At 41.2% G+C, this 17,815-nt stretch overlaps 1 protein-coding gene across 4 annotated transcripts in view; it reads left to right on the top strand.

The window, feature by feature from the left end:
- The first annotated feature begins 9,518 nt into the window (after positions 1–9,518).
- Positions 9,519–17,815, top strand: part of RPS6KA3 (ribosomal protein S6 kinase A3) — a 120,887-nt gene continuing 112,590 nt past the window's right edge. For 2 of the 4 annotated variants that reach the window (XM_006943611.5, XM_006943610.5), the window contains exon 1: positions 9,546–9,645. Coding sequence is in view for 2 of the 4 variants with exons in the window: in XM_045051261.1 (XP_044907196.1) it covers positions 9,577–9,645 (69 nt within the window). In the remaining 2 variants the exon portion in view is untranslated. Of the gene's footprint in view, positions 9,646–17,815 lie in introns of all 4 variants that reach the window. The other 2 variants (XM_045051261.1, XM_004000334.6) reach the window with 2 other exon arrangements.

The following is a 17,815-nucleotide window of genomic DNA, read 5'->3' as shown; positions in this document are numbered from 1 at the left end:
TTCTAGGTCTATCATTTCTTCTACATTTATAAGCCAAAATTCTTCTACAAAGAACTTTCATCAACTAATTTGTATGGTTGGTCTGAAATACAGTTTATACAAGAAAAGGCATGATAAATCCTTATTTCTCTTAATTGCCATTAATGGCTGGAGAAAAAGGCAGGTGTCTTGCATCTATGCAAAGCTTCTGGGATTTTATCCTGAGCTATGGAAAGCCATTATGAGGTGTTTTTGTTTGTTTGTTTGTTTGTTTGTTTTTTAGAGAAGGTGGAAGTGGAGGAGAGGGGGCACAGGGAGAGAGAGAGAATCTTAAGCAGGCCCCATGCTCACAACAGAGCCTAATACAGAGCTAGATCCCACGATCCAGAGATCGTGACCTGAGCCAAAGTCAAGAGTCAGAAGTTCAACTGACTGAGCCACCCAGGCGCCCCAAGCCATTGTGGGTTTTAAGAAGAGGATGAGGGGCGCCTGGGTGGCGCAGTCGGTTAAGTGTCCGACTTCAGCCAGGTCACCATCTCGCGGTCCGTGAGTTCGAGCCCCACGTCGGGCTCTGGGCTGATGGCTCGGAGCCTGGAACCTGTTTCCCATTCTGTGTCTCCCTCTCTCTCTGCCCCTCCCCCGTTCATGCTGTGTCTCTCTCTGTCCCAAAAATAAATAAACGTTGAAAAAAAATTAAAAAAAAAAAAAAAAGAAGAAGAGGATGAACAAAGGGGAGCCTGGGTGGCTCAGTCGGTTGGGCATCCGACTTTAGCTCAGGTCGTGATCTCCCAGTCCATGAGTTTGAGCCCCACAGAGTCTGGAGCCTGCTTCCTCTCTCTGGCCCTCCCCCACTCACAGTCTGTCTCAATCTCTCTCTCAAAAGTAAATAAACATTAAAAAAATTTTTTTTAAAGAAGAGGATGAACAAAATGAAATTTTTCATTTTAGGAAGCACCCTTTGGCCACCGTGTGGAAAATGGGTTAAAGTCAGGAAGATTCTAGAGGGAGCCATCATAAAATACAGGCCAGAGATGGTGAGGGCCTGAGCTCTAGTGGGGGTGGTCGAGTAGGAGAGTTTGACAGAATCCAGATTAGAAAATAGAATCAACAAAATCTAGTTATCAAATAACGTGGTGGGCAAGGCAAGAGGGAGTAGAATAGGATGACAGGATGAACTCTAGATTTCTAATTTGGTGAACTAAGTAGCCGGTAATGTCACAAACCACCTTGAGAAATACAGGAAGAGAAGTAGAAGTAGAAAGAAGTTACTTTCCAAATGAAAAACTTAATCAGCCCAAACACAGACCTCCCAGACAGCAGGAACTATTTATGAAGCTGCAGCATAATTTTTTTCACTTGAATCTAACAAATAATAGTGAGTGCATATTATACTATGCTGGGGGGGGGGGGTGGAATGCTGATATAGAATCATCTGGATTCTGGAGATCTATAAATAAAACTCAGGGATTCTTTTGTCAGCATTAAGTGTTTAACCTGAAGAAATTAAAGTTTAGGCTCTATTCCTAATCCATTTTTATTTTTTAAAAAAATTTTTTTCAACGTTTATTTATTTTTGCGACAGAGAGAGACAGAGCATGAATGGGGGAGGGGCAGAGAGAGAGGGAGACACAGAATCGGAAACAGGCTCCAGGCTCTGAGCCATCAGCCCAGAGCCCGACGCGGGGCTCGAACTCACGGACCGCGAGATCGTGACCTGGCTAAAGTCGGACGCTTAACCGACTGCGCCACCCAGGCGCCCCCCTAATCCATTTTTAAACACGTTCCAAATTCCCACCTATCATTGTTTTTTTCTGTTGCTTACAGAGATGTACCCGCTATTTTAGGAAATCCTTAATAGTAGGTATAATGTTTTCAGAAGTGAAAAACGCTACACAAGTGTATAAGCAAAAATCTTCTCAGTGGTTGTGTTAGTTTTCTAGGACTGCTGTAATGAAGTACCACAAACTGGGGGGCTTAAAAACAACAGAACTTTATTGCCCACAGTTCTAGGGGCTAAATGTCCAAAATCAAGGTGGCAGCAGGGCCATGCTCCCTCTGACCGCTGTAAGGGAATTTTTCTTTGGCTCTTCCTAACTTCTTGCCTCTTCCTAGCTTCTGGTGGTTTGCCAGCAATCTTTGGTGTCCCTTGGCTTGTAGATGTATCATTCCAATCTTCTGTCTTTACATGACATTGTCTCTGCGTCTCTGTCTTCACATGGCCATCTTCTTATAAAGTCACCAGTCATATTGGATTAGCAGCCCACTGTACTCAAGTGTGACCTCATCTTAACTAATTATATCTACAACAACCCTGTTTCCAAATAAGGTCACATAGTGAGGCACTGGTGTTAGGACTTCAATATATATATATATCATTGTGGGGGGACACAATTCAATCCACTAGAGTGGTCTAAAGACCCTTGATGAATTACAGAAAGAAAAGTTTCCATTTGAAAATTATCTCCTTTAGCATTATTTCAAAAGCTTTATATTGATTACTGTTTGGAGAAACTGAAACATCTTTTTTTTTTTTTTTTTTTTTTTTTTTTTGCAAAATGACATTCACAGAATCTTGCTGTCCCTACCAAGGTGGAAAAAAAAGAATAAGAAAGTGATATGACATGCAAACATATTTAACAAAGATCCTCTTACACACTTCTGTAATTGTATTTTATGGCACATTTTCCCCAAGCATTCTCATGAACATTTTTTGAAAAAATTATAGTGAAAAACATTTATTCTTTATCAGAATGAAACGCTAATTTTTGCTAACAGTATCTATTGTTAGAATGAAACAAAATAATGTATGTAAACATTTAACAGTTTGCAAGTACTCAATAGGTGTTAGCTGCCAATAATATATATTTAGTAGTCTTAGACTTGCAATGATTATTGGGGTGCCTGGGTGGCTCAGTCAGTTAAGCGTCTGACTCTTTGTCTTGGCTCAGGTCATGATCTCATGGCTGGTGGGATCCAGCCCCGTGTTGGGCTCTGTGCTGACAGCGTGGATCCTGCTTGGGATTCTCTCTGTCCCTCTTTCTCTGCCCCTACCCCTGTTCTCATGCACACATGCTCTCTCTCTCTCTCTCTCTCTCTCTCTCTCTCTCTCAATGTAAATAAACTTCTTTAAGAAAACGAATTGCAATAAATATTAAATAGATTAATACCTGTGAAGCACTTAACAATAGTGCCTGAAACATAGTATGTACTCAGTAAATGTCTAGCTTTACTGTCAACATCACCATCATTATATAAGATGGTAAAGTGTTCGAAACTATGAACACCACTTGAACTCAACATATTCATGTAGTTTCATTAAGTAAGGTTTCTTTGAATTTCATTTGGTCAATAGAATTCATCCCTTATTTAGTAGGCAATTGTAAGTTATTTAAATTCAATTTCTTTTTCTTTTCTTGAAGTTGTACCAATTTCTTATTTAATAAAGGAATTCTTTAATATTTATGTGCCCCAAAGTATACATTTTATTTAGTAGTCTACAGGAATGTGCCTTTAAAATAAGCTACTGAAATCATAATCAGTGTGTTGTTTTGATAAAAAATATATTTCATCCACAAGTAAGGCATTAATAATCTACAGCCAGTTTTTCCTGCGACAGATTTGATTCAACACTCCTTCATTCATATAATTATCGTGATTAAAGCTGCAGATTTCCAAGCATATAGACTTGGAGTTCAGTTGGTGGTCAAGGAATAGAGTTCCATTTAATTCCATAGCTTTCCTCCAAGTCACTTCCTCAGTGGAGGTCCTGTTGTGGGGCTAGTCTTAAATCCAACTCAGTAAAAAAAAAAGTCAGGCTTTTCTTAAAGTATCTTTTCTAGTTGCAGACTCAAATCTGCATTCAAAAACACAAATATAAACTTTTTAAAAAATGTAACCACAATAACAGCCATGGTCTAAAACAACAGTCCCATAAAGTTTTGGGTTTTTTTTTTTTTCACAGTGATCAGTAGAAACTGGTGGTCCTTTGGTTTTTGCTTTAAAATGGTTTGTGGAGTGAAAAAATTTGAGAACCACTGCTCTGACCAAACAAACTAAATTGATAGCTAGAAAACGGCAATGTTTATCCTCTGAAGGAGTACTTTGTACTGCAATTTTTGGTTAATGTGAAAGCAGCCGTTTTTAATATCAGTTTGAAAATGAAATTTTAATGTATTATCTCCCTCTTATGAATTAGTGTTCATAAACAAGAACATTTAGTGGGTCTTTTCTAGTCTAGTAAAATGTAAACTGAAGGAAAACAGTAGCTTATTAAAGCTCCAAGAATGGCTTCTCAGTTCCTTGTCATGTCTCAAAGTCCCATAATTCTTTCCCTTCAAACAACTCTGAAACAACATGACACCTCTAAGGATTAAGCATTTTGGAAACCAATAAAAGAAAACATTGAAGCATGTCTGACGCAGACCTCTCCTCCATACTTCCCTGTTCCTCCTATCCTCCCTCCATGAGTCAGGTAATGTTAACTTTGAATCAGACATTGGGTAGTTTCTTTTGAGCATTACATAAACAAAGTTTTGATCATAGCCTATGAGGCAACTGACCTGTAATCATTTGCATTTCAACATATGTGGCTTGAAAAACAGAGCAGTAAGTTACCCTACATGCTCTTTTATTTGAATTCCACAGGAAGTTACTCACCATATCATTTTTTGTGATACAAGAATGCACTAAAGAAATAGACTATACCATAATAAAATGCTCACACAACCATAACTTTTGAGTGAAGTATTTGAATTACATTATATAGGCAGGAATACTCCCTTTCTGAAGCTGATAACAATGCCTCCACTTATTGAGTGGTTCCTATGTGGCAGGCTTTGTGCTGAATGCTTTACAGACATTGTTTCCATTTAATCTTCCTATCAGTCCTACCAGGTGTGTATTATTATCATCCTTATTTTCAAATGAGGAAAACAAAGCTTAGTCTGCAAACATTGACTGAGCAACTACTATGTGCCAGACCCTTTTCTAGGCCAACAAGTTGAAGTTTAAAGACATAAAGGAACCTGCAGTTTGGGCCAAGGCCTGTCTCAGCTTTTATCATGATCCCATACTGCCTTACTGGGAAGAATGTTAAAGACGCATTTCAAGTATTTGTATCATAGAATACCCTTAGCTCTTTATAGAGTATATCAGCGTCTTTCATCATAGGCAACTCTAGAATCATTGAACTTTGTATCTTGAGGGGAACCTAGAGAAAATCCTTACATTTCCCCAAATTTGAATTCTCTCAACTAAAATGTTCAAATAGATGTAGAAATTCCTGTTGTCACTTAAGATGTGTGTCAATTAAGAAAATATTCTTGATATTTATTTGGGAACTTAAAAAACACAAAATTTGTATACATGCAAGATATGTCACCATGTATTTTGTTTGATTATTATCTTACATGAGATAATTTGAACCTAAGCTTTCTTTCTCTCTGTAAAGAAATTGTTAAATAGTCTCTAGCAATTTTTCTTTTTTTGTGAATAATAAACATGCTTCAAATAATGTAAAGGGAAAGGACTTTCCAGAGAGCTGACAGTGATTACACCTCATGGGTTTTCTATAGTAGTAACAAAACTATATGTAATAGAGCTGTGAATTCTGGATGTATATAAGGTAGAGATTGTGCCATGAGCCAGTGTTAGTCATCTTGTAACTTTTCCAGACTGATGGAACTCCATTTTTTGAACAAATGTTATTTTGTTAAGTAAATGCCCATTTAAACTTGTATACAAAGGTTGTAATTATAGCAGGAAATTGTTGGGGACAGAGGAAGTTAAATTTGGTTGTCTTGTCATACATCAGGAATGATTTCTTGGAAATCTAGTCCAGATTTTCGACTGAGGTTTGCTGTTTCCTTTTGCTGTAGCTTCAAGTAATAACTTTCCAATATTTCGGTTCTGACTGAGAGACTTATGCGGGGGAGGGGGTGCATAGAATCAGCCCTTTGTGCTGGTTGTACACCAAGCAGCAAAAAGACAGTAGGATGTGAGGATATCACTTAACATTATATTAGGACATAAAAGGCTGAATGTGAAAGTTCTAAAGTAGTGTTGTCCTCTAGAACTATAATTCCATTCTTGACAAGTAAGCCCCATATATAAGTGTATAAGTGTACGTTTTATAGTAGTCATGTGAAAAAGTATAAGAAACAGGTGAAATGAATTTTAATGAAATATTTTAACTCCATATTTTCAAAATATTGTTTCAACATGTAGTCAGTATAAAAATTATTACTGAGCTACTTTACATTCTTTGTTTGTACTAAGTCTTTGAAATCTGGTGTGAACTTTACACTTACAGCACATCTCATTTGCGACCAGCCAATCTTATTTTAAGTATTTCAAGAGCCCTGTGTGGCTAGTAGCTACCATATTAGCCTGCACAGGGTGATCTCTAGAGGCATCTATTCTTTGAATAACTACACTTAAGGGTTTTCCTCTCTTAAACAGGAAAGAAAAAAAATTACTCCTGCTCAGGGTAATGTCAGCTTCTCTGTTCAAATAACTCTTTTTGCAGCCACCTACAAGAAATATCCCCCAGCCTCATTTGATTTTCCCAAATTCTCCCACCCCAATTCCCCAATTCTTGCACTTCTCTTGTATTTATAAAATAAATAAACGAAAAACGGTTTGTTAACTGAAAGAAAAAATATCGCTTTTCTCTTTGGGCCAAAGGAAGGAGAATGGTGCTGTTTCTTTTTTTAATTTTTTTTCAACGTTTTTATTTATTTTTGGGACAGAGAGAGACAGAGCATGAACAGGGGAGGGGCAGAGAGAGAAGGAGACACAGAATCGGAAACAGGCTCCAGGCTCCGAGCCATCAGCCCAGAGCTCGACGCGGGGCTCGAACTCACGGACTGCGAAATCTTGACCTGGCTGAAGTCGGACGCTTAACCGACTGCGCCACCCAGGCGCCCCGGAATGGTGCTTTTTCTAAATCAATTCACAAATACTTATCAGGTACACAGACCATTATTAACAGTCTATTTCATGCTTCATTCCTGCAATGTGACTACTGTTCACATTAACTTTGTTTTAGAAGTTATTCTTCTAGTTCTCGAGGTAAAAAGAATAAAAGTTGATACTGAAATCAACTTTTCAGTAAACAATTTGATTTTAAAAAGGCTGGTTCACCCTTACAGTGAATTATTCACACGGGGCTGTGTTAGGACACATAATTGTCTCCTTAAATAGGTATGATTTTATCAAAGCAAGAATGTTAGTTGGAATAATTGATCACTGTTTAGCGAGCTAATTTACCTTAAAACAACTAAACTGACCAACTTCTTTTCGCTATAAGTAATGGTAATGTGGCTTTGCAATGTAAATGAAAGACAAATTAGGCACTTCCTACGTAAATGCAAAACAATACACAACTCCTTATCCTGAAACTTCTGTGAATTGTTTTTACCGTCTGGAATTACGGAGTCGGTGCTACCAAAATTAGTTAAGTTTGGATTCAGACTGGATTTGCAGCACTTGAATCAAGCATGTTGGGGGAGGTGACAAAATCACGAGCTAAATCCTCCCCACCCCCCAGACCACGTTGAGCCTACCCAGATGTTGCTCAACCCTGAGTTGTCCCCCTGAGTCCAAGGCTGCAAGACAGGGCGCGCAGCAAGGACTTCCGGCCTCAGGTTCCCTAAACAGATGGAGCCTCTTCAGGTGGCCACGAGGCTCCCGGGCCTCGAGCTTGTGCCAGAGGGCGCGCAGGCGAAGGCAGCAGAAAGATCCCAGCACCTGCCTCCCTCGGGCCCAGCGAGAAACCTTGCACCGCCCGCGCAGACCAGGCCAGCTAGGTGTGGGGCTCTAATCTCAACCTCACACCTGCGTTAGGGAGGAGGACGAGTGCTCGCCAGGTGTCTGGGTCCCGGGATGATGAAAGGGAGCTGTTAAGAGGCGTGCACCGGAAGCTCAGTGGGGGACGCGTTGTGGCCGCCGGGCGTGGGAGGACTGGGGCGCCTGAGCTGAGGCCGGAGGGGGTGAAGGCACTGGCCGGCCTGGAGATTTCCCTTTACTTTTTTCCTTTTCCTTGTGGCGGGGGGGGGGGGGGTCGGGCTGACCGGTGGCTGCAGTACCTTTCCACTCAGCCCGGGGACTTTTACGCAATTTTGCCCACGCGTACGGAGCTCGCAAGGCACCCGGCGCGGAGAACACGGGGTAGAACCCCCCACCCCCACCCCCGGCGGGACTCAGTCCAGGAGCCCAGGCCTCTCCCCACAAACACTCCGTCCTCTTGGATTCCGTTGCCGTCTGGGGATTGGGTTTCCTTAACCCAGGGCTTCCCTATCTTAGGCCGGAGGAGGAGTTAGAGCCCCTCCCTCACTCTCCCTCCTCCACCCTTGGCCAGCCTGGTTTTTTAATCTAATCTTTTATTTAAAGTCAACAAGAGGAGCAGGAACCCCAGGCTCCTGCCAACAGTATATTTTAAAATAATTCCCCAACCTCTGCCGAGAGGGGCGGCCTCAAGAAACATCCTTGTTTTCTTCGTGCAGATTTAGGTATCAGGGAGTGGGGGACTTCGAGAGCCGAGGCTAATGATGCCTGAGGGCTCTGCAGACTTTGGGTGGGGGGCAACTCAAGCAAGACAAATACATTCCAAACATTAAAAATATAACCAGAGCCTCGATTTGGAGAGCCTTAAACCGAGAGCCAAACCTCCAGGGGGCTCCAGGGCACAAAGCCTTACGTGTCCCCGTCGTGGGGTGCGTTAAGGAGGGGGGGCAGGTGAATGCTCAGCGTGTGAGCCTGGATAGGGCGGGTCCTGGCCCATTAAAGGATGTGCCCATAGACATGACGTGCCCACAAATACCCACCGAGGAGTCAGACCGAAAAGACACCCCACGCTCCCTCCCCGGGTCCTTGGCACCGGACTGCGCTCACTGCACCTCGCCCATCTCTCTCCCCAGCTAGGCGGGGCCACTGTTTTCTACATCGCTAAGTATCCTCCGACCTGCTCGGACCCTTGGCAGTTAAAAGCTTCTAGCCTTTCGCTCCTCTTGCCCTTCCCCTCTTCTTTCCCCCACCACCCGCCGACGCCTCCAGATCTCTCCGGCTCGCCCTTCCTGAAAGTAGGCGAGGCCCAGAATCTCCGGCTAGGGCGAGGAAGGAGGGAGGGGCAAAGCGCGGCGGCAGGGGGCGTGTCTTCTCAAGCCCCGCCCCCGGGTGCGCGCGGCGGTGGCGGCGGCGGCAGAGCCTCGCTTTGAGAGACAGGTATCGCTTAGGCGCCATGTTGTGAGCGGAAGTGGGGGAGCGCGCGGCCGCCGCTGTTCTGCTGGGAGCGGGCGCGGGAACCGGCGGGGGGGGCGGAGCTGTAGTCCCGGCGGCGGAAGGAGGAGAGGAAGAAAGGGGCGAGACCCGGTGCCCGGCAGCGGCGCGAGGCTCTCGCTTGGCGCGCGGACGTCGTCAGCCAGGCGCGCGGCGTTCGAGGCTCGGTGTCGGCGCCGAGCCCTCTCCCGGGCAGCCGGCGCTGGTGCTGCTGCTGCTGCCGCCGCTGCTGTCGTGGGGCTCGGGTGGCGACAGAGCGGGGCCGGCCGCGGGGCGGGCGGGGAGGGAGGAGGCGGTGAAGGCGGCGGGCCGGGGGGGAAGATGCCGCTGGCGCAGCTGGCGGACCCGTGGCAGAAGATGGCTGTGGAGAGCCCGTCCGACAGCGCTGAGGTGAGTGCAGCCCGGCGGTCGGGGGCTGGTGCGCCCCTCCCCTCGCCCCCGCCGGCCAGCTCCCCTCCCTGGAGCTGGCCACTTGGCCCCTTCCTCTGCCGCTCGCGTCTCCCCTCGGTCCGTGATTCCGGTTTGGGTAGTTGGGGTTGGTCTGTTTGCCCTTCTGTTCCACCCGCACCTCCCCTCCCTCGCTCGGGGGGCTGTGGTGTGGTGGCGCGTGGGGTTTGGAGTGGGCGCTGGGGCTTTGCAAGAAGCCGATTTTAATCAACTTTGCGTGGGGGGAGCGGGAAGCGGAGCGGGGGCCGGAGAGGAGTTGGGAAGTTTGGCCCTGCCTGGTTGGGGCCCCCCCTGGATCCTGGTGACTCTGGGGTGTAAGGGAGGGGTATGGATTGGGTTCACTGGGGAGCAGAGACTCTCGAGTCCGGCCAGGGGAGAGAGTTGGTGCTTTGAGTCGGGCGCGCGGGGACTGGAAGGGCCCAAGGCAGGGCTGGCGACCCGTGGGGGTTTTGGTTAAGGGGTGCAAGACAGCCAAGGCTTTTGCCTTCCCCCAGTCTGTCTGCCGCAGCGGTTTCTGCTGGTGCAAAGGGGAAAGTGGAAGCCTGAGGTCCTTCCTCCTCCCCCATATCTGAGGTCACTGAGCTCAAGGACCCCGTCCCTAGGAGCTTTAACTCGAGTTTCCTGTCCTTGGAGGTGAGAGGGTGATATTCAAGGCGATCAGCAGTCGCCGTAAAGGGCTTTCAGGTTTTCTTCGCCCGGGGTGACCGTCCCTGAGACAACCAACCGAGTGCCCAAAACCCAAACAGTGTACCCAAACACGGCAAAACAGAATTTCCCTGGACACAGCACAGCATCGAGCTTTTGCAGCCGCCCCTGTCCCAGAACCAACTCGGGGTCTGCGAAAATAATCCAGACGAGACCCACTCCTGGGCATCAGCGCTCCTCTCCGAAGTGGAAAATCAATTCCTGATGGTGGCTTGTCTGTGATTCTTCCTTCTTGACTTTTTGCTGTCTTCTATCCCCGCAGCGGACTTTGGGGGATTACAGGATGATAGGCTGCGTGTGTGTAATAGTTAGTGAGTGACCCCATTTCTGGAAAGCATGACTGAAACGCGGGGGTGGAATGGGGCAGGCTCGGATGAGTGGTGTACTTGGCGGCAGCCGCTGCCCTGCCGGCCTCCGCAGTGTGAGAGGTGGATAGGGTTACCGGTTACGTCAGTAAGACCGAGGCTCAGTTTGATCTGAGTGAGATGCGGGACACTTGCATTCTCGGGTATAATGGAGGGGGAGGAGGATCAGTTCAAATCGCTTTTCAGTTTTTTTCCTAGTCACCTCCACTGCTGTTTAAAATGTTCACTTGCTCTCCCTAACGTGAGCAGAGTTGTAATAGTGCTTACGACTGGTACTTAGTATTTTGTGACTTGGACCATATTTTTAAAATCTAAACTAAACGCTGCTTTTCAATAGAAAAGATCTTGAGATAAGTTACTGAATATTTTTTAAAGGAAATCACGTTTATAAGACTAGCAGAATTACATTTAAAATTATGTTAGCCCGTTTAATTCTATAGATGTTTTATAAGAAAATTGAATTTAGAACGTTTAATCATTCTTTGAATGGATAGTGTGAAAATCAGTATGCCAATAGGGTCTTTTCATTCATTTTTTCCTTCACATTTTTTTTTTTTTTTTTTGCGTTAAACAGTGTAGCTAAAAGGTTAATAACATGTTCTCAAAGTGCTGACCTTGTGAAAAGAAATTGAATTTGCTTTGAGCCTGATTGTTACATGCAAACGGTAACATTTGCAACTCATAATCAGTCCACATTTCTGCTTGGCACGTATCAATGTGTTAAAAAAATCATTTAAAATTCCACCTTATCCTTTTTCTACATAGCATACTTTTGGATAAGGAAGGCACAAAACTGACACTTAGTATATGCCAGATACTACATGCTATTTCATCTTATCCTTCCTGTGACCCAACATAGTACGATTGTGGTCCTCATTATTACAGATTAAGAAACTGAATCTCAGAAGTTAAGGGCCCAAAGATTATAAATAGTAAACGGCAGAGCCATAATTCAAAGCCAGGTGCATGTAATTCATGTGCTTCGCTTTATATTAGCTGCTTCCAATCCTTTGTGGAAAAATTTAGGGTATAAATAAGCCAGTAGTTAGAGGTCATGTATTTTTCAGAAACAGTTATGATATTATAAGCAGTCTCACTTGTTAAAGCCTAGTTATTTCAGTTACTGTCATGGTCTCCAGAACCTGGCAGATAGGATTCCATAATTTGCCATGTTCAAAGAATCTTCTTGATATTTTGGCATAAGGTATGTCACACAGAGCTAGTGTTGCCTAGATTAATTTTAAAAGATTTTTAAAAATTGACTGTAGATATTTTGCCTTTAGTTGTTCAGCTGTTTCAAGTAAATTACTTCTGCTACAACTTTGGAAATTGGAGCCAGTAAGGAAAAGGGTTGAGAATTTTCATTCAGAAGTCTAATATTGGATTTATTATTATGCCATCTCCTCCTCAGTAAGGAGTACTTACCAGAGAGTAATTATATTTTACCAGAATAAAATCGGTTTTTTGAAAGTCATGTATTTGAGTAAATACATCAAGTTTTTTCTCTCCAGGCTGAAAGGTTTCAGGGTTGGTCTCTATAGGAATTTAAATTTGTGGCCTCGAATTTCCTAGTAGATTGTGAAATCTTGTAAGCAGACACTTTTTCCTCTGTATCCTCAGCACTTAACACAGTGCCTGGCACATATGTATTATGGACCCAGTAGGTGACCACTGAATGAATTATGATGGTGAGGAATAGGGTGATTATCAATCTTCTTTCTGTTCTTATCATTTTAATCTTACACTGAAATATGAACAATCTTAAAAGACCTGACTACCTCACCGACAGTACAGGCAGTTTCTTCATTCCTTTACATGGCCTTCCTGCTTTCAAACCTCACATGGGTTTCATGATGCTCAAAACAAAACAAAACAAAACAAAAAAACCCTTGTGGTTAACTCAAACATGGGTCAGAACGTGATAGGCTAGAACTAGGCCAAATGTTTAAAGAAGCAAATTTAGGATAATAAAGGAAGTACTATATAAGCAGTCAAGGTTGGTACAAGATTAAAAACAAAATAGCTTCCTAAGTAGTCCAGGTGAATTCACAACTCTTTAATGAGTTATTGAAAGATGCTAGTATGTTTTAGAGTATCTGACTGTTTAGGAGATGGGTATCAAGGACTGTGGCTCTTCTGTAAATTCCTTGCCACCGCTCTCAGAGATAACATTTACTGGATCATAAGCCTGACCTCAAATGACACTTTTTCTCAGTTTTCAATAAAGGATAAATGATAGTAAATTTAAATAAGAACAGTTTTCCAAAATAATAAAATTAAGGTTATGTTTGCTTTATAGAAATGTGCTGTATAAAAATAGCTGCCTTGAATTCTTTTAAATAGCAAGTACCCATAATGAATTAAAATATTAACTACATAAATATTTTCTTTATAAAAAATTGAGACCCTTGTGTTAGAAACTATCTTCAGTTGATGTGCATCCATTTTTATCTTCAAAGATCATACTGGATTCTATAGTATTTCTACTACATTGATATTAGGTTTCTTACATTTTATGTGTAGGGAAAAACATTCTATTAAAGTATGATCATTGATTTTGAAAAAAAAATGTTTCATTAAGTTTCTTTTCCTTTTCCTGTTTCATTTGTACCACCTTTCAGGGTTTTTTTCTTTCCCCCAAGTGAAGATCTGAGGACAGGACAGGTATTGTTACATGCCAACTGTTAGAATAACTGTGACACATTACTGAACACTTCATCGTTTTCACTGATTATGATATAGGATGTCAGTTTTTGTTAAACTTAGGAAAGTTTGTTTTATTTTGACAGCTCCTCCTATACTAATTAGGTTGACCCAAAATGTGAAATTTATTTGGTACATTTAAGTTTTAACATAAAGAGATAAACTTAAAGAAACAAGTATAGGCAGACTTTGCCTTTTTTTAAAAAAATTTTTTTAACGTTTATTTATTTTTGAGACAGAGAGAGACAGAGCATGAACGGGGGAGGGTCAGAGAGAGGGAGACACAGAATCTGAAACAGGCTCCAGGCTCTGAGCTGTCAGCACTGAGCCCGACATGAGGCTGGAACTCACGGACCGCGAGATCATGACCTGAGTCGAAGTCGGCCGCTTAACCGACTGAGCCACCTAGGCGCCCCGACTTTGCCTTTTTTAAAATATGTTTAGGAAATCACAATGAGTATATCCTATTTTTATATAAGGAGAGTGGCATAATTGGGATGTTCACTCTTGACCTAGGACATGATAATCAGTGAATTACAGATTGATCAAAAATGTAGCAGATAATTTATCAGAAGTCTGAATGGCAGAATTGTTGCAAAGATTTTTAAAAAATTTGTCATGTACTAAGAAGTTTATACCATTGTGATCATTAACAAGATTTGCTCTAGAGTTCCATGTTCCAGGGACATGTGATATACCAGGCTGTGAATGTTGGGTGACGTGAAAGGCCCCGGTTTGCCAAGTGCAGACCAGATGCTTTAGACCCAGTGGTTCAGATTACAGTGTACAACAGTGACATCTTGGTGGTCTCTTAGTAATGCATGAGTGTGATAGAGCTCAGTTGTTTATGTGTTTTGGTGGATAACAACTTTCAAAGCATTGGGATACAATTGTGCAGACATATATATTATATATCTGATTCCCCAATTCACATAATAGAAAATACAAACAACTGTATTTTAATTCTTGGCATTAGATGTCTTCCCCTCCTGCACTTCAGAATTTATACAGTTTTCCGTATCATTAATCTGGAACAGTTAGCAGATCTCATATATTCCGGTTTGTCAGTTTAATACCAAATAACATAAAAGCAAAGATAAAATAACTATAAATTTTAATTGTTATGAAAGGTAGAGTTAAAAAACACAAATGTATGCATTTTATGAAGCAGATTTAGGATAAAATGTATCCATATAAGACATAAGTTTTTCATACATTTTATATATCAGTTGCTAGCAATTAAATATTTCAATTTTATCTCCTTGAAATTGAGAAGGCACTTTATGAGATAATTTGAATGTATGGCAAAGTGTTAAAGAACTTAGGCTTTGGAGCCATACAGACCTGGTTTTGAGTCCTGGCTCTGCCACTTAATAATTTAGTAATCTTATGCAAGTTGTTTAAGGTCTCTGTGCTGCAACATTCTAATGTGTAAAAAGAGGGATGAAATAATACCTACCTCATAGAGTTGTGGTAAGAATTAAATGAAATGATAATATACATAAGGTAGGTGGTTCAGTGCATGGTTTAAGTGTTTAATAAGTAATATAATGAATCCTGTCTCTAACCGAATTGTCTGAGGAAGTTCTCTGTTTTTCCTCTGGGGTGATTTTTTCAGAATCAAGTAGAGCAATTAAAAATGATTTGTTTGATCTGTTTAAACAGAGCCATTATAATATCCGAATATAACTGTAAGGGTACGGTAAATGCAAATCTCTTGAATCTTGTCCCTTTTTGTATTGTTCCCCTCTTTGATATCTTCTTTAAAAGGGGAAAAGAGATAAAGAACATTTGAAGAATATGTGTGGAAGAAGGAAGAAAGAAAAGTTCACATTTCAACATTGGTCAAATTGGAAGGCATCTCATAGTCCATGGCATACCATTGTTCAGTTAGCAGTGTTTTTTTTTTTTTTTTTCTGTAGTGATATAGAAGACAACAGTGTATCTTACACATGATAGTGTCTTATAATCGATGAAACCTGGTGTATCCTGGTTGTCAACTTCTTGAAGGAAGTATGTCCCTGAAGAAATGTATGAAGTCAATATATAGTCTCAAGAAGTAGAATTTTAACTTACTTTTTAAAACGTATCAAAACAAAATGTACACACTTTTTATACTTTAGGATTGATTTTGTTAATTTCGCTTTTAGGGACAGAAATTAATATGGCACACCTCCCTCCTCATTACTCTAAATACATTTGTTTTGGTTATTTGAATATGCCATGAGGAACTGGTTTTTTCTGTCTAGAAATATAATACTTTGGATTTGGTCTGTTATGTGGTATTTGTACTTAAAGAACTTTATGTAGGGTATACAGCATTTTTAGCTGGGAAGTCTCTGGAAATGTTAATGGTGTATCTGTGCCCCAGCAACCATCTCTGCCATCCAAAACCAAAAACATACAAACCAAAGGAGTGAGACCTAATCAAATGAATTTGGGAATTATAGAGTTAAACAGGGTTTGACCAATGTCTTTACTGCATAACTTCATAGAACCTTGAAGATGATGTTATTTATGATGAATCTGCAAAAAGGATATAGCCGACAGCATTTGAGACTTGATGTCAGAACCCCTTTTTCATGAACCATATTGAAGTCTCAGAGGACACAAGTGCTTTGAAGGACAGTTTTGGACAGTCTGATAACTATAGTAACATGATCCAGTATTGCCTGAAAATGAGCTGTTATGTTTAATTGACTCTGTCAAAGCTTTTTTCTTTAACTGTCAAGAGTTTCTGTTTGATTTTGGATTGAAATCTTGTAAATTAGATTGTAGAACAATTTTCCATCTTAATAGTGGGCTAAACATTTAAATATAATTTAAATAAAAGCTTAAGATAACTTAAACTTTTTTATTCCATGTTCTGAAAATTAATGGTCATATTCTACCATAATATCAAGCTAACTGCCCTCATTAAGTGGTTTCTATATTGACTTGCTCTGTAACTTATGTCTCAAATTCTTAATTCTTAAAAACTCTTTTTATCATTTGGCAACTTTATGCTGCCATCAACCTGCCTACCTCCCCCACTCTCCTTTTTAAATCAATTGCTTGTAATTTGCAGTTACTAGAAAACAGCTAAGGTTAATGATAATTTGATGCAGTCATTTTTAACTTGGGAACCTTGTTACACTTGCAGCTTACCAAATAATGTAAAATAACATCCTTACCCTTTTCATGATCTCTGTGTGTCGTATACACATACCTCTGGGATCGAGGGCATTTTGGACACATTACCTACTGATAAACAGTGTTTTATGCTTCAGCGTACAGTGACTGAATGGCTCGCTTCCTGGCATTGCCTGCTCTGCATATTTACCTTCCTCTCTGGAAGGTGTCAGCTAGAAAGGACTGTGAATAAGCTAAAGAGCAGGCGGCTATAAGACGGAAAGATAGTCCTGCTGCCCCTCCTGGAGTTAGGTGTCCATGTTGTCTTTTGGAGATTTTTGTTGGGATTTTTTTTTCATGAAATAGTGCTAGTTTCCTGACTATTAGCTACCCTACATTTATGTGTAAACCAAAAATGTTGTTACACTTCCTGTCATTCTTCTATTAGTATGAATAGAATTACAGCAGTAGCATAACTTAAATCAGATTTCCCTATCTTAACTAGTATATCCATGGTATCTTACATACCTTAAAAACTAGTTAATGTTTAATCTACCATGTAAATTGACTTTTATAATCTTGATAATGATGATCTCATCTTCAAACCTGACCTGGTCATCTAGATCTCTGTGAGCTTGCCTCTAATCCTGTGGTCCACAAAGCTTGTTACAGGAAACTTGGTTCTGTCATTTGATATGTGTTAGAAGTAGATGTCAAGTGATAGTCTGAAGCCAAAGATCACTTTGACATAATAGATTGCAGTATATCTCACATACAGTGTTTTGGGAGAAAACTTGTCTCCAGAAATGTCATAGGACCTATGCTAAACACCTCTGTTACCCAAAACGTTATTTCAATTTTTCACTTTTAGGAGCTTGTAAACAATATAAAATAATTGAAAGATTCACTTAAAAACAAAACAAAACTTCTAGATCAGCATTGTTCGGTAGTCACTAGCCACATGTGGGTATTGAGCACTTGAAATGTAGTTAGTGTGGCTGAGGAACTGAATTTAAATTTAATTTGAATTTTAATAGTCGCATGTGGCTATCGGCTACCACATTGAACAGCACAGTTCTAGATTATGGGATTAGTACAAATCCAACTTTTTTTCTACGCCAGTGTTTTTCAGCCCTGCGTTCTATTATTTGTTATTTTGAAATTAATAGGCTAAAGCTTTTTCTAAATGAAAACATATTTACTATGCGTTTTCAAATTATGTTTAATCA

Source organism: Felis catus, chromosome X, assembly GCF_018350175.1.
Source record: "Felis catus isolate Fca126 chromosome X, F.catus_Fca126_mat1.0, whole genome shotgun sequence".
Taxonomy (NCBI): Eukaryota; Metazoa; Chordata; class Mammalia; order Carnivora; family Felidae; genus Felis; species Felis catus.
This window is presented reverse-complemented; position numbering and strand designations above follow the sequence as displayed.